Raw genomic sequence first — 16,185 nt, forward strand, 5'->3', positions numbered from 1 at the left:
ATTGCCAATCTTCACAAGTAATAAAATATTATCATAACCATTTTACACCTACTGAAAATATAACATTTTGTTCATTTTTACAATTTTAGATAGAAAAAAGAATATTTACAACTTGTAAGATTTTCTTTTTACATTATTAATCTTTTCTTCAGGTATCGTGACGGCCTTGGCGTTATGGACTCGCCCACCATGGTGACACCCACTTCCTCCATCATGTCAATGCCAAGCGTATCGACAAGCCCCAGCAGTATGGGCCATCCCCTGAACATGGGTCTAAACCCCGCCAACGGCAGCATGGAGGGCCACCCTGTCTTATCCCCATCTCACCTGTCACCCGACCGAACCTCTCCTTCTACCTCAGCCTCCTTGCAACGCATTCAAAATGAAAACAACCCCGTTTCCATGGAAACCTCCACGTGAGAGTCTCCCCACCAGTCCATCGGACATTTATTTGTAAAGCATTTATTTTGATGATGGATCCAGTGTGTTCTCTATCTCGGGCTTGAGGGGTTTGCTGGACAGTGTACAAAGGATGATGTAAATAATTATCCATGTTTCAAAAAAAGGATGTAGTAGAAAATAGGCATATTAGATCAGCTGGACTTTTGTACTTAATATCCTTTCTGCTAATGCTCAATCAAAATTTATTTCTTGTAAAAAAGTTGAGGGAAATTGACTTTTCTATTTTATGATAGGAATAGAGGAATTTAGTATTTATATAAGAAATGGGCTTGCAAAATTATTTATTTATTGTTAATTCATTCTTTTTAATTTGGTTATTTATTGTGATCATGTAAAAGCCAAATAAGAAAAAAAGAATCGCGATAGCTCATTCTTTTTCATTTAACAAATGAAATTCTAATCTTGGATGTTTTATTTTTAAGGATTTTGACTAATTTTAATTGTTGATTTTATGTTATTTGTAAACAAATCATTGTTTAAATATTTTATATTCTTAAAAGTAAATTTCCGGTGCCGAGCACTAAATGTTTTTTTTTTCTCTTATTAATTGTACTTTTGAAAAGTACTGTAAATGAAATGTGCAATTATTTAGTCATTAAGAATTGTATGTGAGTCGTGATTACATTTAACAAATCAAAAAAAAAAAAAATTTGTACATAAATTGTATAAAGAGCCACCTTCTGCATAATCAAACTGATAGTAAGTCCCTGTGTATAAAGCAAATGGTAATCATGTATTGGCGGAAAAGAATATATCCTTGCACAACAGCAACCCCTCTCCCCGAGCAAGACTTTCGAATTACACCACATAATTCTGTGATGCTTAACTGGATCCATCTGTACCTTCTTCAGAAGACTTAACCGAAGTTATTGTAATATCCAATCCATCAGCATTTCTTCAGTTGAACTGTTTTCGCTGTTCAGTCAGTACAGGAGAGAAAAATACAACCGTACATGTAGGCTATTCTATAACAGCTTCAACAGTGTGTACAGAATATTATAAATAAATATAAGCTGTCATTCCCATTATTTGGACACAGATGTGGGCCAGTTGCTTCTATGAAAACAAACTAAAGGGCATTTTTTTTTCTGACTCTCCACTCTACATTGCCAAAGGAAGCCCACGGTATATATAGTGACTTGTGCAGGCTTTTGAAAATTTGATGTGCAAATACAACTGCTCAATGTGAACTCTCTTCTAGTCTGTGATTTAACCATCTGTTGCAGAGTACATTTTCTTTGTGTTTTTGTTTTTGTAACAGTATTATTGGACGAAACAAAGGTGGTTTTAGTTTCATCTCTTAATTTGTACCATGTGCTGTTTTTTGTTTGACACTTAAATATTTAGAATTTCATCTGCGATGATTGAATGAAAATAAACCACTTTTGTGAATACAAGATGTTGTCTCTCATTTTATTTCATTTGTTTGTTTTTCTCGTTAATTTCACACTTAAATAATATTATTGTTTAAATTTCAGTGCGTATACATTAAAAGCAATTTTTAACCAATTAGCTGTTTTTGACGAGTTTATTCGTCAGGAGTCATAAGTAGTGACAATTTGCAGTTTTAAGTACAACTTTAATAAAAACTCAAAACATATTCTTAAATTTCAAGATGTTTAAAATATTTTGATGCCAAGTCGAAATCAGAGGGACAAATAAAAGATTATTATGCGTTTGTACGATGCTTTGCTCAATACTATTCTCTAATAGCAAATTAAAATAATAAACGAATTTGTTTCTTTTCATTTATATGCAAAAAATATGTGTTAGTTTACGTAAATAAATCAATGGGATAATTGAAATAAAAAAATAAGTCATTTTATTTTATCATAATTTTATATTACACATATTCTGTGTTTGACGAGTTTACTCGTCATCGCCAAATTTTTTCGACACAATTTATATCCGCATTTTCCGAAGAGGTCGAGACAGTTAACTGATTAAAATGTATATAAAGTTATGAATAAAATCTTCTAAACTTTTCCCAGAAGTTATGCATAAATTAGAAAAGATACAATAAATGCTTACCAGCAATCTTGGGGAGGGGGGGTCTCTCTCTTCTGGGATTGTTTTCTGTACCGAAAAGTACATGTATGATTTTTTTTGAGTATAATTGATCAATTTCATTTCATTTGCCGTAAATTTTATTACAAGATTTTTAAAAAAAGGAAAGTATATATGAAATATTTTTATTAATTGGAAGTTTCCTTCTAAATAAAACAATTCTTTCTGTAAAATATAAGCTACACGCAGTAAAAACAAAAAATCTGTGATGTATTCTAATTTTCCAGTTGTTTACTCATCTAAATGATTTTCAAAAATAAATAAATAAAATAAAACTTTAAAACTAACAGAAGCAACCAAATAACTTCACAAAAGCGAAATCATTCCGAATATGTTTGTTCTTTTTAAAAACTGAAAACACTGAGTTGAATTCCGTTTATGCAATACATTATTTTTATTGAAATTATAAATCTATGTTTTACAATAAAATAATTTCTTTCAAATTTATTGGCTGTACTTATACAGTTTATTTCACAAATAATATATTCGATCTCGTATAGTGCTAACAAAAATTTCATTTAATTTCCAATTGTTGAAAAAGGAAATGCAGTGTTTATAATTCAAAACGAACTTTTGTTGAGTCTGTTTTGGTCAATGTATCCGATTGCAATTTGTTGTAAACACTTTAAGAATCAGGGGAAAAGAAAATTTTAAAAATATCCATTCCATTTTCCTCGAACACGTGTTCAGAGTGTGTTACTACATGTTTAATGATACCTCAAATAATCTTCTACAATATGCTTATTAGGCTTGCTTCCGATTTAGACAGAATCAGCGTGATTCTTCTATACGTGCTATCTTACAAGAATTTCTCAAGCAGGAATTAAAAATAGAAAGAACGAAGCATTCTTGAAATTATTGCACGAGCACCTCAAAATCGTCCCTTAATATTAAGTGTTGCATCACGTTGCCGAAGGCAATAGTTTCACAACACTTTCGTTCTTGTAAAACTTGCCGCCAGGAAAAGCTCGCAGTAATTGGTGTCCTTCGTGGAACACTTTTTAAGGTCTTGAGAAGTGATTGCAAAGGAAAGAAGTCAGCAGTAAATCTACACCATATGATCTCGTATTAGAATCCAGAGGTTATTCGTGAACAACATAGGGACTTTTAAGTATCCTATGGGATTAGTATTCTTTATTCTGTCACACACGCGTTGTGGCCATAGATTTTCTGAGGCTATGTGCATTGAAAATGGCTGTTCCAGACAAAAGCCAGTAAGCAAAATGTAGTCTTGAAGAATATAACTTTTGTATCATAAGGATACAGATAATACAAAACACAGATATCACTTTAAAATGGGCCCCACTACATACAAATATCACTATAAAATAGAACGCAGAATCTTTTGCCCCTTAACCCCCCTCCCCCAACCATTCATGTGACACTACTCAAAGGAATATTGGAAAAAAATACCCAACCACAGCAGCAGTATCACAGTTTGCATTTCACATCCATTATCGTCCTCTTCCTGGCAGCATTCCAACTCCTCAAAGTGTTTGAATTTAGTTATCTTTTTTTTTTAAATCCGTTCTTCAATATAGACCCGCTCAGCAAGCCACTGCTTGACGCTGATATTCCAAATAAGATTTCATCAGCAAATCTGTAACTTTCTTTTTGTCATCAGGAAGAATGTCTTTTCAGTACAGAATACTAGTGTTTGTAAAATTTTCTAATTTGCGTACTATTTTTTCTAATTTACACGAAAGAAACGGTTGTCTGGTAGTTAAAGTTTGAATTACTGTTATTTTTTTTTATTTTATTTTACTTATAGTGCATTTTTTATCTGCACAGTTCATGTAACGCATTTCAAGTTTCAACAAAATGTATCAACCAGTACGGACACAGCTTAAATTTGAATAGAATCGGTTTAATTTTAAGGTATCCGACTAGGTTCGGAGATGAATTTTTAAAAAATGATACATAATTTTTTTTTTTTATTTTACTAAATAACTAAAACAGACTTCAAAAGTCACTATCAGGAGAAAAATAATACACTCATTACCTTTAATTTTTGAAAAACAAACAAACCTGTTTATTTAATGCAAATTTAGCAAAATTTTCAATGTTAGGAAAAAGAGTAAGTTAAAAAATAATGGAAATATTTAATTTTTATTTCACCTATATATAGCTCAAACTACATAAAATGTAACAGACCACAAGTTAAAAATTATTTTAATAAATAAAAATTTTATGAGCATATGAAGTTGCCATTAATGATTTTTTTGTCAAAATTTGTCCATGTTTTGAACTTAAAGTACCTGTGAAACGTGTCTAAATAAAGCCATCTTAAAACCCGCAGTCTATCTCACCCTCAAAGGTATTGGATATATGCATACCAAATTTCATGAAATTTTATAGAATTGATTTTGAGATATAATGTTTTCCATGAATCAATCATAGTGAAATATTCATTCCTCAAAAAATGCGTTTAAGTATTGTACTTGTAAATTAGTTCATCCCAATGAGATGGAAATAAATGCAGCTTTCACGCATTTTTAACGGAAATACCTAAATTAACAAACTACAGTTGAGGTAGGCAGAGAGTTAATATAAACATTTCAAATATTATTTTGGGAGAATTTTACAGTAAAAATAAAATAAATCACTCATTTTCAGTTAAAAATATCAGTTTCCGATTTCATTTTTATTTGTTGCGTATTATTAAAACTATTGTATTTACAGTTCTATCTCACATATATTAAAAACAAAGTCTGTTTTAGAATATGCGAAGTTTGGACTTCATTTTCAAATCATAAGAAAAACTCCAACATTTTCTGGAAAAATCATCTTTTTAACCAAGTCGGTTACCTTAATCAATCGGTCTGGTTTTAAAGGCCACGTAATTGCGTTTCGAAAAACTAGATGGATTTTCGGCCTATCATTTTATATACAAAAAAAAATTATCAATAAATTAATATTATGCCTCAATGATAATTAAAAGTTGTATCAATTAGATAATATTAATGGTAATGCACTTATCAAAACTTACCTGGTATAATTTCAGGGGATATGGGTCTGCATTGCACTTGTGACAAAATCTCGACTTCTTGATCGCTGATTTGAGACTTCATTCGACGATAGATGTATGTCTGACAAAATTTAAACTGTTCTTCTTTATGTTAGTGCAGTTCAGAAGAAACAGGCAACCAACTCAGTTATTGTCCGCTTCGTCTACTTAGGTTCAAAATGATGACCATCACAGACAGATACATTCCGGGGATTATCATAAATGAAGTCGTTAAAAAATTCTCTTCATTTAGAAATGAGCTAGATGAAAAAGTTTTAAAACGTAATTTGACATATTAAGAACCATCCTATGTTTTATCCCGAGTATGCTATTATTTTCATGGATTTTTTTAAATAAATATTAAATTATCTGTCTCAAATTCTTAGTTAAAATCTTTTTATTTTCAGTATTTGCGAGCAAAATTTCGAGTATATATAATATATTTTATATTACTGCTAACGAAATCCCAACACCAAAGTTCGCCTGCAAATTTAATTTTGAATAAAATGCGAAAATCTATTATATTAAAGAGTTTTAATATGCTGCTTGAAGTTTTACAAATTATCCCAAGCGATTTTTATTAAATACAATTTTTCAATAAATTATTAATAATTTTTGAAGAATTATTAATAATCTTTGACCCCTGTGGTATGATTTAGCACGAGTACAAAATACACGACACTTGTGGCAAAATAAGATTCACCGCACCTTCATAGAAGATAGCGGCAACGCCTATGAAACGGATTGATCGAGGCGAAGAAACCTGAATATACGGAATTCGTTGTTGATATTGATACTGTGGAATGCAAGAATATGTCGATAAATTGCCCCCTCTCCCAATATCAGAAAAATTACTATTTACCACATCACGTTGTAAATAGGACAAAAAAAAAAAAAAAAAAAAAGAAAGAAAAAAGAAAAAATGCGACGGTATATAGTTTCTGATGCATCCTCTCATTGTATATGTTCTTCATCTTTGAATGAAGCACCCAAAATTGATCCGAATCGTTTATCAAAGACTCTCGTCTATACTATTACGATTTTGCCTCTTGAAATTCACGATAAGTTTTTCTCCAAATGGTACTAGTAGGAAAAGACAGAAACACCACCTAGTTCTTATGGTTGAAAACTTCAAGACATTTATCTCCAAGGATATGTATATTTAACAGGTGAAATCGTCTCATATCTTGCATATTAAGACTATCAACTAAAAAACTTTTTTTTGACCAGGTACATCAAGCAAGGAAAATAAGTTAAGGAATATCCTATTACAGTCAAGCATTTGATAGACAGTACTTATATAGATGATTCTATCATGAGCCAATTTTATTTCTCTACAGAGCTTTCACTATCTCGAGAAGCTTCTGCGTTCCTTTCCTGAAACTGTGAGATGCAAATGATTGAACCTTTGAGCATTAGGCAATTTTCAATTCCACTGCAAAAATTGACCTTTCCATTCTTCACATTTGAAATCTAATTTCTAAGCCTAAAACAGCATGCATGTGTATCACCAGACACTCTTTTCCCGACATGATTCCGTGTGACTTCTGGCTTTTCTTAAATTGAAAATATTTCAGAAAAGGACCAAATTTCATCCCAGAAAAGTATAATATAAAATGCGGCGGACTAGATTCGAAAAGAGACTTTCTCAGTGTTGCTTCCAGAGAGTGCGAGTCAAGAGGTGAAATAGCGGCCGAGGAGCAAGGGAAGTATTAATGTCCCAAGCGCCATTAGAACAAAACATTAGTACGTTGATATCATTTTTTTTAAATGAAGTATAATGAAAAGGCAATAATAATAATAATGGCGTTATTCAATTTACTAAACCACCGATAGTGATAGGGAGCGAAAAATTATATTATGATCTGGGTACAAGTTACTCTCGTTGCGCCTCTATGCCCATGGAGACTACATTGAAAATAATTAATGTAAGATTTTTCTATCTCAATAAAAACATTCTTTTTATATAAAAAAAAGGTCAAATCTGTTTTGAATAAACCTCCTATTACATATATTTAAAAGTAGATTTTTCTTCTTCTAATAATAATATGTTATTTTCTTAATTCGGTCTCGATAATCATATAGTCCATTAATCTTTTTATTTTTTCACGTATTTGTCCCTTTCTCCAGTACCAGATTAAGACCTCACCACGTAGTGCAAATCTCGTGTCCCCGCATTTTTTTTTTTTTTTTTTTCGCCTCACAAATGTATTGTGCTAAATAATTTTTTTCTTGATTTTAATTGTTATCTCTATATAAATAATTTTGATCAGCGAAGTTTGACAAAGAGTTTAATTATTGGTGATCTTCAATATAGTACTATCAGTCAAGTAATTACAAACAAAAGCATTTAAAAAAATGACAAAACGGTTTAACACAATTCACATACTATTTAATTATTGGAGCAACCATTTATTTTTGTTGTTGTTTTTCAAATTACAAAGCAACATATGTTTGAAAATAGTAAAAGAAAATAATACCAAAACTTGCAACAAAAAAAAAAAATAATAATAATAATAATAATTATTTGAAAATATTGTTTGAGTAATATTCAGAAAAGATATTTGTTTTTATTTCAGTAAGATCAAGTGTACAGTCCCTTATATATTGAATAAAATTACAAAATTTAGTACTATATACTGTAAATACCAAAAAAACAAAATTTCGAAGCTTCCCCCCCCCCGGCCCCACCTAAATTGGGGCCCTCAGCAGATTTCCATTTAACTTATTTAAATATTCCTTGACTGTCTCTCCCTTCTCTGCTAATCATTGCCTTCATGCGCCTTCCAAATCTGGATTTCTACTTCCATGAATCATTTATTTTAGTTCAGATTTTGATTCCTAGATGTCACTACGGAATAGAGAAACGCTGGTTCTGTGTTGGCAAATAAAATATGTCGTTTATAAGAACCGAACTAGTAAATAGTAAAACGCTTTTTCATGCAAATACTGTTTTTGTAAGACATAAAATGTTATTTATGTCTTGCTCTTTTTTAATCTATAAAATACTCTTTCTAACGAACCAATTACATTAAAAAAATATGAGTATAATATTTCTGTAGGAATAATTGAAAACCTTAATCTTTTTTTTTAAAAAATAATATTTTTTTGTGGAACTACTATTATCATCTTGGACACCTGCCGGTTTCCATTAACGTTAATTTACATTCAATTCATTGTATTTTTTAAGACAATATATTTGTCAAGAAGTAGTAAAAGTCAAGAAGTCATTGATGAAAATGTATAGGGGAACTTTTTTTTTTAAGTATTCGTACTAGCATTAATTAGTTGAATAGAAAGTTGTTATTCGTTAGATATATTTGTAAATATTAATAGAAAGAAAGCCTCGTAACTTCCCTCTTCATAATATATGAGTGGATCATGAATTGATCCGCGCTAAATTTAACGATAAGTAGAACCATAGACAATATTATATTCAGTTTGAATTCAAGCCTTTGAATTTAAGGTCTCGTTTTCAGTGATTTTCAAGTTTAATTGTGGAAAAAAAATTGCATTATAAAATTTTGTTTTTCTCCAAGATATTCCATAAATTTCACATTTATTTGAAAAATTGTGTATAATAAAAATTCGTCATGGCTTGGCGAATTGTTAAGGTGGAAAAAAATCTGGTTATTGAAAGAATAAGGAATATTAATGGTAATATTCCTTAGCAATTTTCCTTCTATAGCAATTTTTTTTAAAGTTAAATCTAAAATAAAAGTTTAGAATTACATTAAAAGAAAAAAAAAATTACTGCACAGAAATATCTCGGATGAATTTCCAAAATAATAACGATAATAAAAAATCCTGCCTTAAAAAAATGCAGGGTAAGAGAAAAAAAAGAAAAAAAAAAAAAAGTGAGAAAGAAATCTTCCATTTTTCAAAAAATATTTTACATTAAAATAAAACCTTTACAAAACAGAATTAATATTACATATGAAATGGAAAACACAGAGAATATAACACAAATATTGAGAAAGTTCCCTGTTGGGATGAAAACAGTGATATCACAAGAAAGAATCGCGCCAATTTTTAAAATTAAAAAATGCATGTAATACTTAAAATTGATTCAGTGTTCAATCGCTTTTTGTACCTTTTCATTTATTATGCGCTTACGTAAAAAGTCTAAACGTAAATTAAGAAAATAAAAAGAAATAGTTTTGTACAGTTAGAAAAGTATGTTAGTATGAGTTTTCTTGAATGTGAGTTACAATTTTCCCATTATTTCACTTTGTTCGGAGCATTTCTTACTTAAAAATTCTTTAGATGAATATTAAATAATACACTATATATTAATTATAGAATATTAATTAACTTACACAGCCACAGATTTCCCAGAGTTTTTAATATGGTCTCCGTTAAGTCATTAAAAATCTTAAAGTATTTTGCAATTAACTAAGCAAGCAATTCATCGATAAATTTAATATTTAGATATTTTCACCACAGATGGCGCCACGAATAGTCTCCATAGACTTTATATATTTATAACAGGAAATTAAATTTTCTTATCTGCTTTCCTTATCCTTAACCAATGCCAACCGATCTTTTTTATGCAAATTAAGTAACAATTTATTTAAATATTAAAGGCTGGCAGTTGATTTTCATAAACATAGTTGAATTTCATATAAAAATATAATTAGTTCGAAATATGATTAATTACAAAATACTCGAATGAATGGCTATTTAATGTAATTTTAAAAAAAATATATTCAATGCTTTTGCGATTTTTCCTCCTTGAAATCTGCTGCATTGTACTTCCTTCTCCTAATTTCTTTATGCACAATTATGACAGATGTCTTGATTTTGGGGCAAGATTTTAGATATGTCATTCAGAATCAAAAAATGTTCATTGCTCCAAAAATATTTAGAAAAAAATAAGAAGCATTTAAATAATAATAATTCTAAATTCAAATTAAAATAGTTATTAAACAATTTTTTAAAAAAGATGAAATAAGTCTTTAAAATTATTTTGTTTGAGAATCAAAAAAACAGTTACCTTGATCAAAATATCGTTCTGGATGGTTCCATCTAGGATTACAACTTATAGGTTAGAAGTTTCAAAGTAAGAAAACTTTATAACTTTCTTTTTATTCAATTTTTCAAACATTAGAGATATTTCTGAATTATAAATAAAAATTTAAAGTCATTGAAGTAGACTTTCATACAAAAACCAATTAAAGGAAAGAAAAATTAGCTTACCTTTGACGAACATGTTCATTGCTTGCAAACTAAAATATTTTAAACTATTGAATGATTACTGATTTTACACAGAAGCAAAAATACCGAAATTCTAATGAAACTATAACTTCCATCTTCAAGCACAGGGAGAAAAAAAAAAAAAAAAAAAAAAAAAAAAAAAACGGAAGTGGAAGAGATTACACTAATAAATAACTTTTTAAATGATCCATCAGTTATCCTTCATTTATTTTATAGTAGTTGCCTTTCGGGCCCAGTTGATTCGCTGGAAATATTAAGTATGCTTGCTTTCAATTAAATTTCTTTTGTAAAACTTGATGTTAACTATTTCTTCAACAAAGTTTTTTAAGCATCATTGTAAATCCATGTTATATTAACAGCCTTATACTTTTTCTGTTTATTGTGCATATGAACCTTTATAATGAAGTCAATTCCTATGAAATCAAAGGGATATTCAAAGCATAACTGTAGGGTAATGTACTTTCCAGTAATGCGCAGAATCTTTGTTCTTTAGTTTTCAGCAGAGGTAAGAAATTATGCAAATAAATATTAGTTAAAAGAATGAAAATGATTTTATTTTCATTGCAACAATGAAATTCATTGATACAAATTGTGCATAAATTGATTATAATTTTTCATTAACAGACATTTTAATAAAACGATCCGAAATGCACATTTCTATGTTTCCAAGTATACCCGCACCAAATTTGATAGTAGAAAGGTCTGTTCTGTAGAGAGTTAATAGACACACATTCTCTTTTATTATGTAGAACATATTCGACTACATATTTATACACAAAAAAGTGAAATTTAAATAAAAAATTTGTAATATCAGAATCTTCTAAAGACAATCCTCCAACTCAATTTTAATTAGCAGATAAACAAAAGGCAATAAAGAGGGCTCTCCCCCCCCCAATTCTAATGAACCGTAAAAATCTACCTACGAGTAGAGAACAAAATAAATTTATCACTAAACGTTATGTACAAACATGGTTATTTTTTGACGCAATCGGCGTGAAAAGTCAGGTATAAAAGGGGCCAACTTTGGATCCCCTCTTCGAAGAACGTTGCCATCAGTGAAACTCCTATTGGTCTCGAAGCTTTAGCTTCTTAGCCAAACTCAAAAATTACTCGGCTCTAAGTCGCATTCTCAGAGAAGGAATAAAAGAATGCAAAACTATCGTAACAGATCTTTTCCAACGAGTTGATCAAACGAAAGAAACAGAAAATATTATAATCCCAGAATAAGAGTTAGCCGAACATTGTACCAAAATTGCGACATTAGGTCCATATTCGTCCAAAAAGACATTCCTGGTCCATATTCTTCCTTAAAAGAAAACTCAAAGAACTTCTCGGTTAATGAGAAACTTTAATGAAACATTAAGACCCATCTCATACCACTGATGGCAATGCTCTTTGAAGACAAGTCGGAAACCTGGTACACCAGTATGGAAAATACTTGAATCTTCACCTTATGATTATGTTTATAGTTAGATAATAAATTCATTTTGTTGCAACGGCCTTAACCAGAACCGGCCTTTTTTATAAAGGGACCTGGGTGCAAGAAACCATTTGGGGCTCTATATTTTTAGTAAAGTAAAATAAATTACAAATAGAATTTATAATACTATTGTGTGTGTTTATTTATTACGTAATTTTGCTTTTGCTATAAATTATTTCAGAAAAACTACAATTCTTTGCAATTTTTTTTTTTTTTTTTGGATGCTTAGTGTAGCAAGTGCATTTAAACGTTCTGCACACATGCCTGACCAAGAACAATTCTTTGTTAATTTTAATTTACAGAAAGTGTGTTCAGCATTTGCTATGGTAATTGGCAACGTAAAGAAAAGTTTTAATATTGTTAATACATTTAGAAATAACTCAATATAACTATTATTTAGTATGTATTGCAATATGCCTTGTGCTTTATTCATGCACATCCTTTTCATTCAAAATCAAATAATGTAGTAAAAAAAATCTCGATTAGATTTTTATTTACATCTTGTTATAAAACTTTACAGCATCTGCACACTTATAGCAGACTGTATTATATCTGTAAACTTCGTGTATTTTTTAAACCGACGATTGTTTCAGTTAAATTTCTTCTTTCCATATAGCTATTATTATTCAGATTATTATTTCAGTTCATCATGTTGGGGCCCTGATACATAGCATCCACTGCCCCCTCCCCAGATAGACAATTTGAAAGAACATTAAATATCAGCGCTTTTATGCTTGGGAAGAGAAGTATAATAATAATAAAGATAATAACATAGATCAAGAAATACAAATCAATGGAGAAAATAAAACGAAAGTAATTAGTAAAAATCAATTAGCATATTACAATTATGAATAAATAAAATATATTAATTCGTAATTATATGAATACTAAAAAATATTTGTTTTCAATACACTTACATTTGAAAAACTTATTCCACTTTGTTACCTCCTTCCACAAATTAAAAATTTTTTCTCCTAAGTCAGCTTTCTAATTCATTTTTAAATCTTATAAACAAGCGACTGACTCTTCCTTTTTATATTAAAAATGTTTATTGCAACATTAATTCTATGGAAAATCGAATATTTTCTGAAGATGTATTTTAACATACAAAATTTGTACAGTTAAAATACATCTAATGAAACACTTATAGATGATTTATTTAATGCAAATATAGTGACCAACATTGTTTTCAATCATTCTGGAAAACAAAAATATTTAATGATTATCAATCGATTAAAAATATCAATCGACTTGACTTCTCGAAAGATTTCAAAACATACATTTCTGAATTCTCATCCCACTGGCTACATAGTTACTGACTTCTGAAGTGCTTTTATAAAGACTGCCATGCTTTTTTTCCCTGCATAATCTTTTAAAATGAACCCCCCTCCCCTTTTCTAGATGTAAGTTAAAGATATTTTTTATAATTTTCTTTCCTCCTCACAACAAAATATCGCCAGTTATGTCAAAATATTTTGCAAGATTACCCTGAACTCTGGTAGCAAATCGAAATTGCATGCTAATCAACACATCCAGACTGATATAATATAATGTATGTTAATCTTTGACATAGGAATGTATTTAACTTCTTAATGGATCAATTATATTTTAAATATTTATTCTAATTAATTTATTAAATTCTAAGCTATATAATATGGAAACATATGGTATTTGTTTATCAATCCTTTGAATATTTCTTCAATAACATAGTTATACAGTTGAATAAAGAAACTATTTTCATCGGTATCAATCACTTTTCTATGGATTATCTATTGTAAATTAATCATTCACATGGAAATGAAGAACATTCCACAATGTATTATATGCTGCAATCTTTCCACACTATTTCAAATCCCTATTGCAATTAAATAAAAAAAAGTGAACATGAATGTAGAATTAAAGAAAATAATATTGATTATCATTTACAATGTTATAGATTTCAAAATTTCTTTTGCCTCATATATTAAGAATTTTGTTACATAATTTGTAAAGTAAAATTCTTTTTATAGAAACAATGCATATATATTTCTCAAAATCAATGAGAATACACTTAATATATAACTTTGTACACTAAATTGTAAATTGTGTTAACCAATCTAAAATTTATTTAAAGTTCACAGAAATCCTTTAAATAATTGACGACATTTGGTAAATATTAGAATATAGGTAATTTATAAAAACTGAACATTTTTATACACAAAAAATTATAACAGATATTAAGAATTCTCATTTAGACACCAGAACAATATAGAATAATCCACCATATTGACACTAAAAAAAGATAGAATAATTTACAATCATTAAAAATAAAATGAAACTTACTAAACTGAATTTTTTTCATTTTTCTTAAAAATTATACTATTTATATCACATGTTGAATTAACAATTGTGATAAAAAGATTTTACCCACTTACAAAGCTACTTTCAAAGCAGTGAACAGAGAACAAAAATCAAAAACTGGTGTTATTTTCCTCGATACCAGATAAAAAAATGTAAATAAATCATAATATTTAATTAAACTTGTCAAATAACAATGGTAAACAGCAATTTTTACTTTTATTTACCTTGATGACTTCATACACTTCTGCTGTTATTTTCTTCACATTCATAGTTCAAAAATTTTCTGTGACCAGAAAAGTAACTAGAGTGGTAAAAAGTTCAAAATGAAACAAAACATACATGTACTTAAAACTTTTGATGGAATTTAAATGTTATAATGTTATTAATAGCATCTACAATTCTTTTATGAATGTAGTAAACATTCTTAAAAATAATCTATTCTCAGGGTCATCGCAAATTCTCATATCATAAGAAAAATAATTTTCTTCTTAAGATGCAAGTGATATTATATATATATTAGATCAAATAATATACATCCAAAGCATAAAATTAATAACTATTTATTTCAAAATGAGATTCAAAAAATTGTACAAAAATAGATTTTGAATAAAAACAGCTTACTTACATAGCATGTGTTAAAAATATATGTTAAAAGTTACTTATCACAGCAATATTACACTAAACAAATATTGAAATGCAGGCTATATCATTGATAAATGTTATATACATTCTTCAAAAAACTTTATAGATCAAATCTTATCAATATTAAAACATTATTCACACGGAATTCATTTACATCAATGGAATGTATAGAAAATGGAATGTTTATGAAATACTTGAGCTTGGTATTAAGTTTTCATCATCTCTCCCTTTAAAAGATAGCAATGAAAAAGATTAAAGACACTAGTTCATGTAATATTAGTAATTTCATTAAAACCTTAAAAGGATAATCAGTGTCATTAAGTTAAATCTTTTTTAATACATTAACATACAAAAGCATGATTATGGATAATTGAGGAATACAGGTTTTATCAACTGGACAATCTGCAAAGCATAAGCTCCAATCATATTCAAAACTCCATTTCTATAGATATTTTGATTCATGTTTCAATTTTTTAAAAGTCTGATTAAGAAAATGTAAAAAAGGCATTCACTTGATGTTTGGTTGGAAAATATAACAAATTTACGACTTACTAAAAGTAAAGTTTTACATACTCAAAATTTATGCCACTTCAAAAGCAACTAAAATAATTTCGGAAATGTAAATTTACAAATCCACTGAATCTCATTAAAATGAGAACATCGTAATAAAAATATTAAGCTCTTAAAAATAAGAAACAAATACTAAGAGAGGAATTTATGCTGAAAAATCTTAATTGATTCTAAGCAAGATAGAAAATGTTTCCTCTAGATGAACACACAAAAGCAAATAAAGAAAGAAAAAAGAAATCTAATTTGTATTATCAGCAGTTATTCATACTGTTGCAGTGCAGCAATCACATTTAGTGCAAATATTCAAAACTCCTAATTTTTGTATTATTTCTTCAAAACTTTTGTAATGCATTAAAAGATTAAACAAATAGCACCACAGGGTAAGTAGTATTATAATGCG

The 16,185-nt window shown here is 28.8% G+C and overlaps 1 protein-coding gene across 6 annotated transcripts in view; it reads left to right on the forward strand.

The window, feature by feature from the left end:
* Positions 1 to 1,859, forward strand: part of LOC129971598 (transcription factor Sox-6-like) — a 726,789-nt gene extending 724,930 nt beyond the window's left edge. For all 6 annotated transcript variants that reach the window (XM_056085520.1, XM_056085521.1, XM_056085518.1 and 3 more), the window contains one exon: positions 153 to 1,859. In XM_056085520.1, coding sequence (XP_055941495.1) covers positions 153 to 420 — 268 coding nt within the window. In that variant the 3' untranslated portion in view covers positions 421 to 1,859. The remainder of the gene's footprint in view (positions 1 to 152) is intronic.
* The last annotated feature ends 14,326 nt before the right edge of the window (positions 1,860 to 16,185 follow it).

Source organism: Argiope bruennichi, chromosome 6 (genome assembly GCF_947563725.1).
Source record: "Argiope bruennichi chromosome 6, qqArgBrue1.1, whole genome shotgun sequence".
NCBI classification, from domain to species: Eukaryota; Metazoa; Arthropoda; class Arachnida; order Araneae; family Araneidae; genus Argiope; species Argiope bruennichi.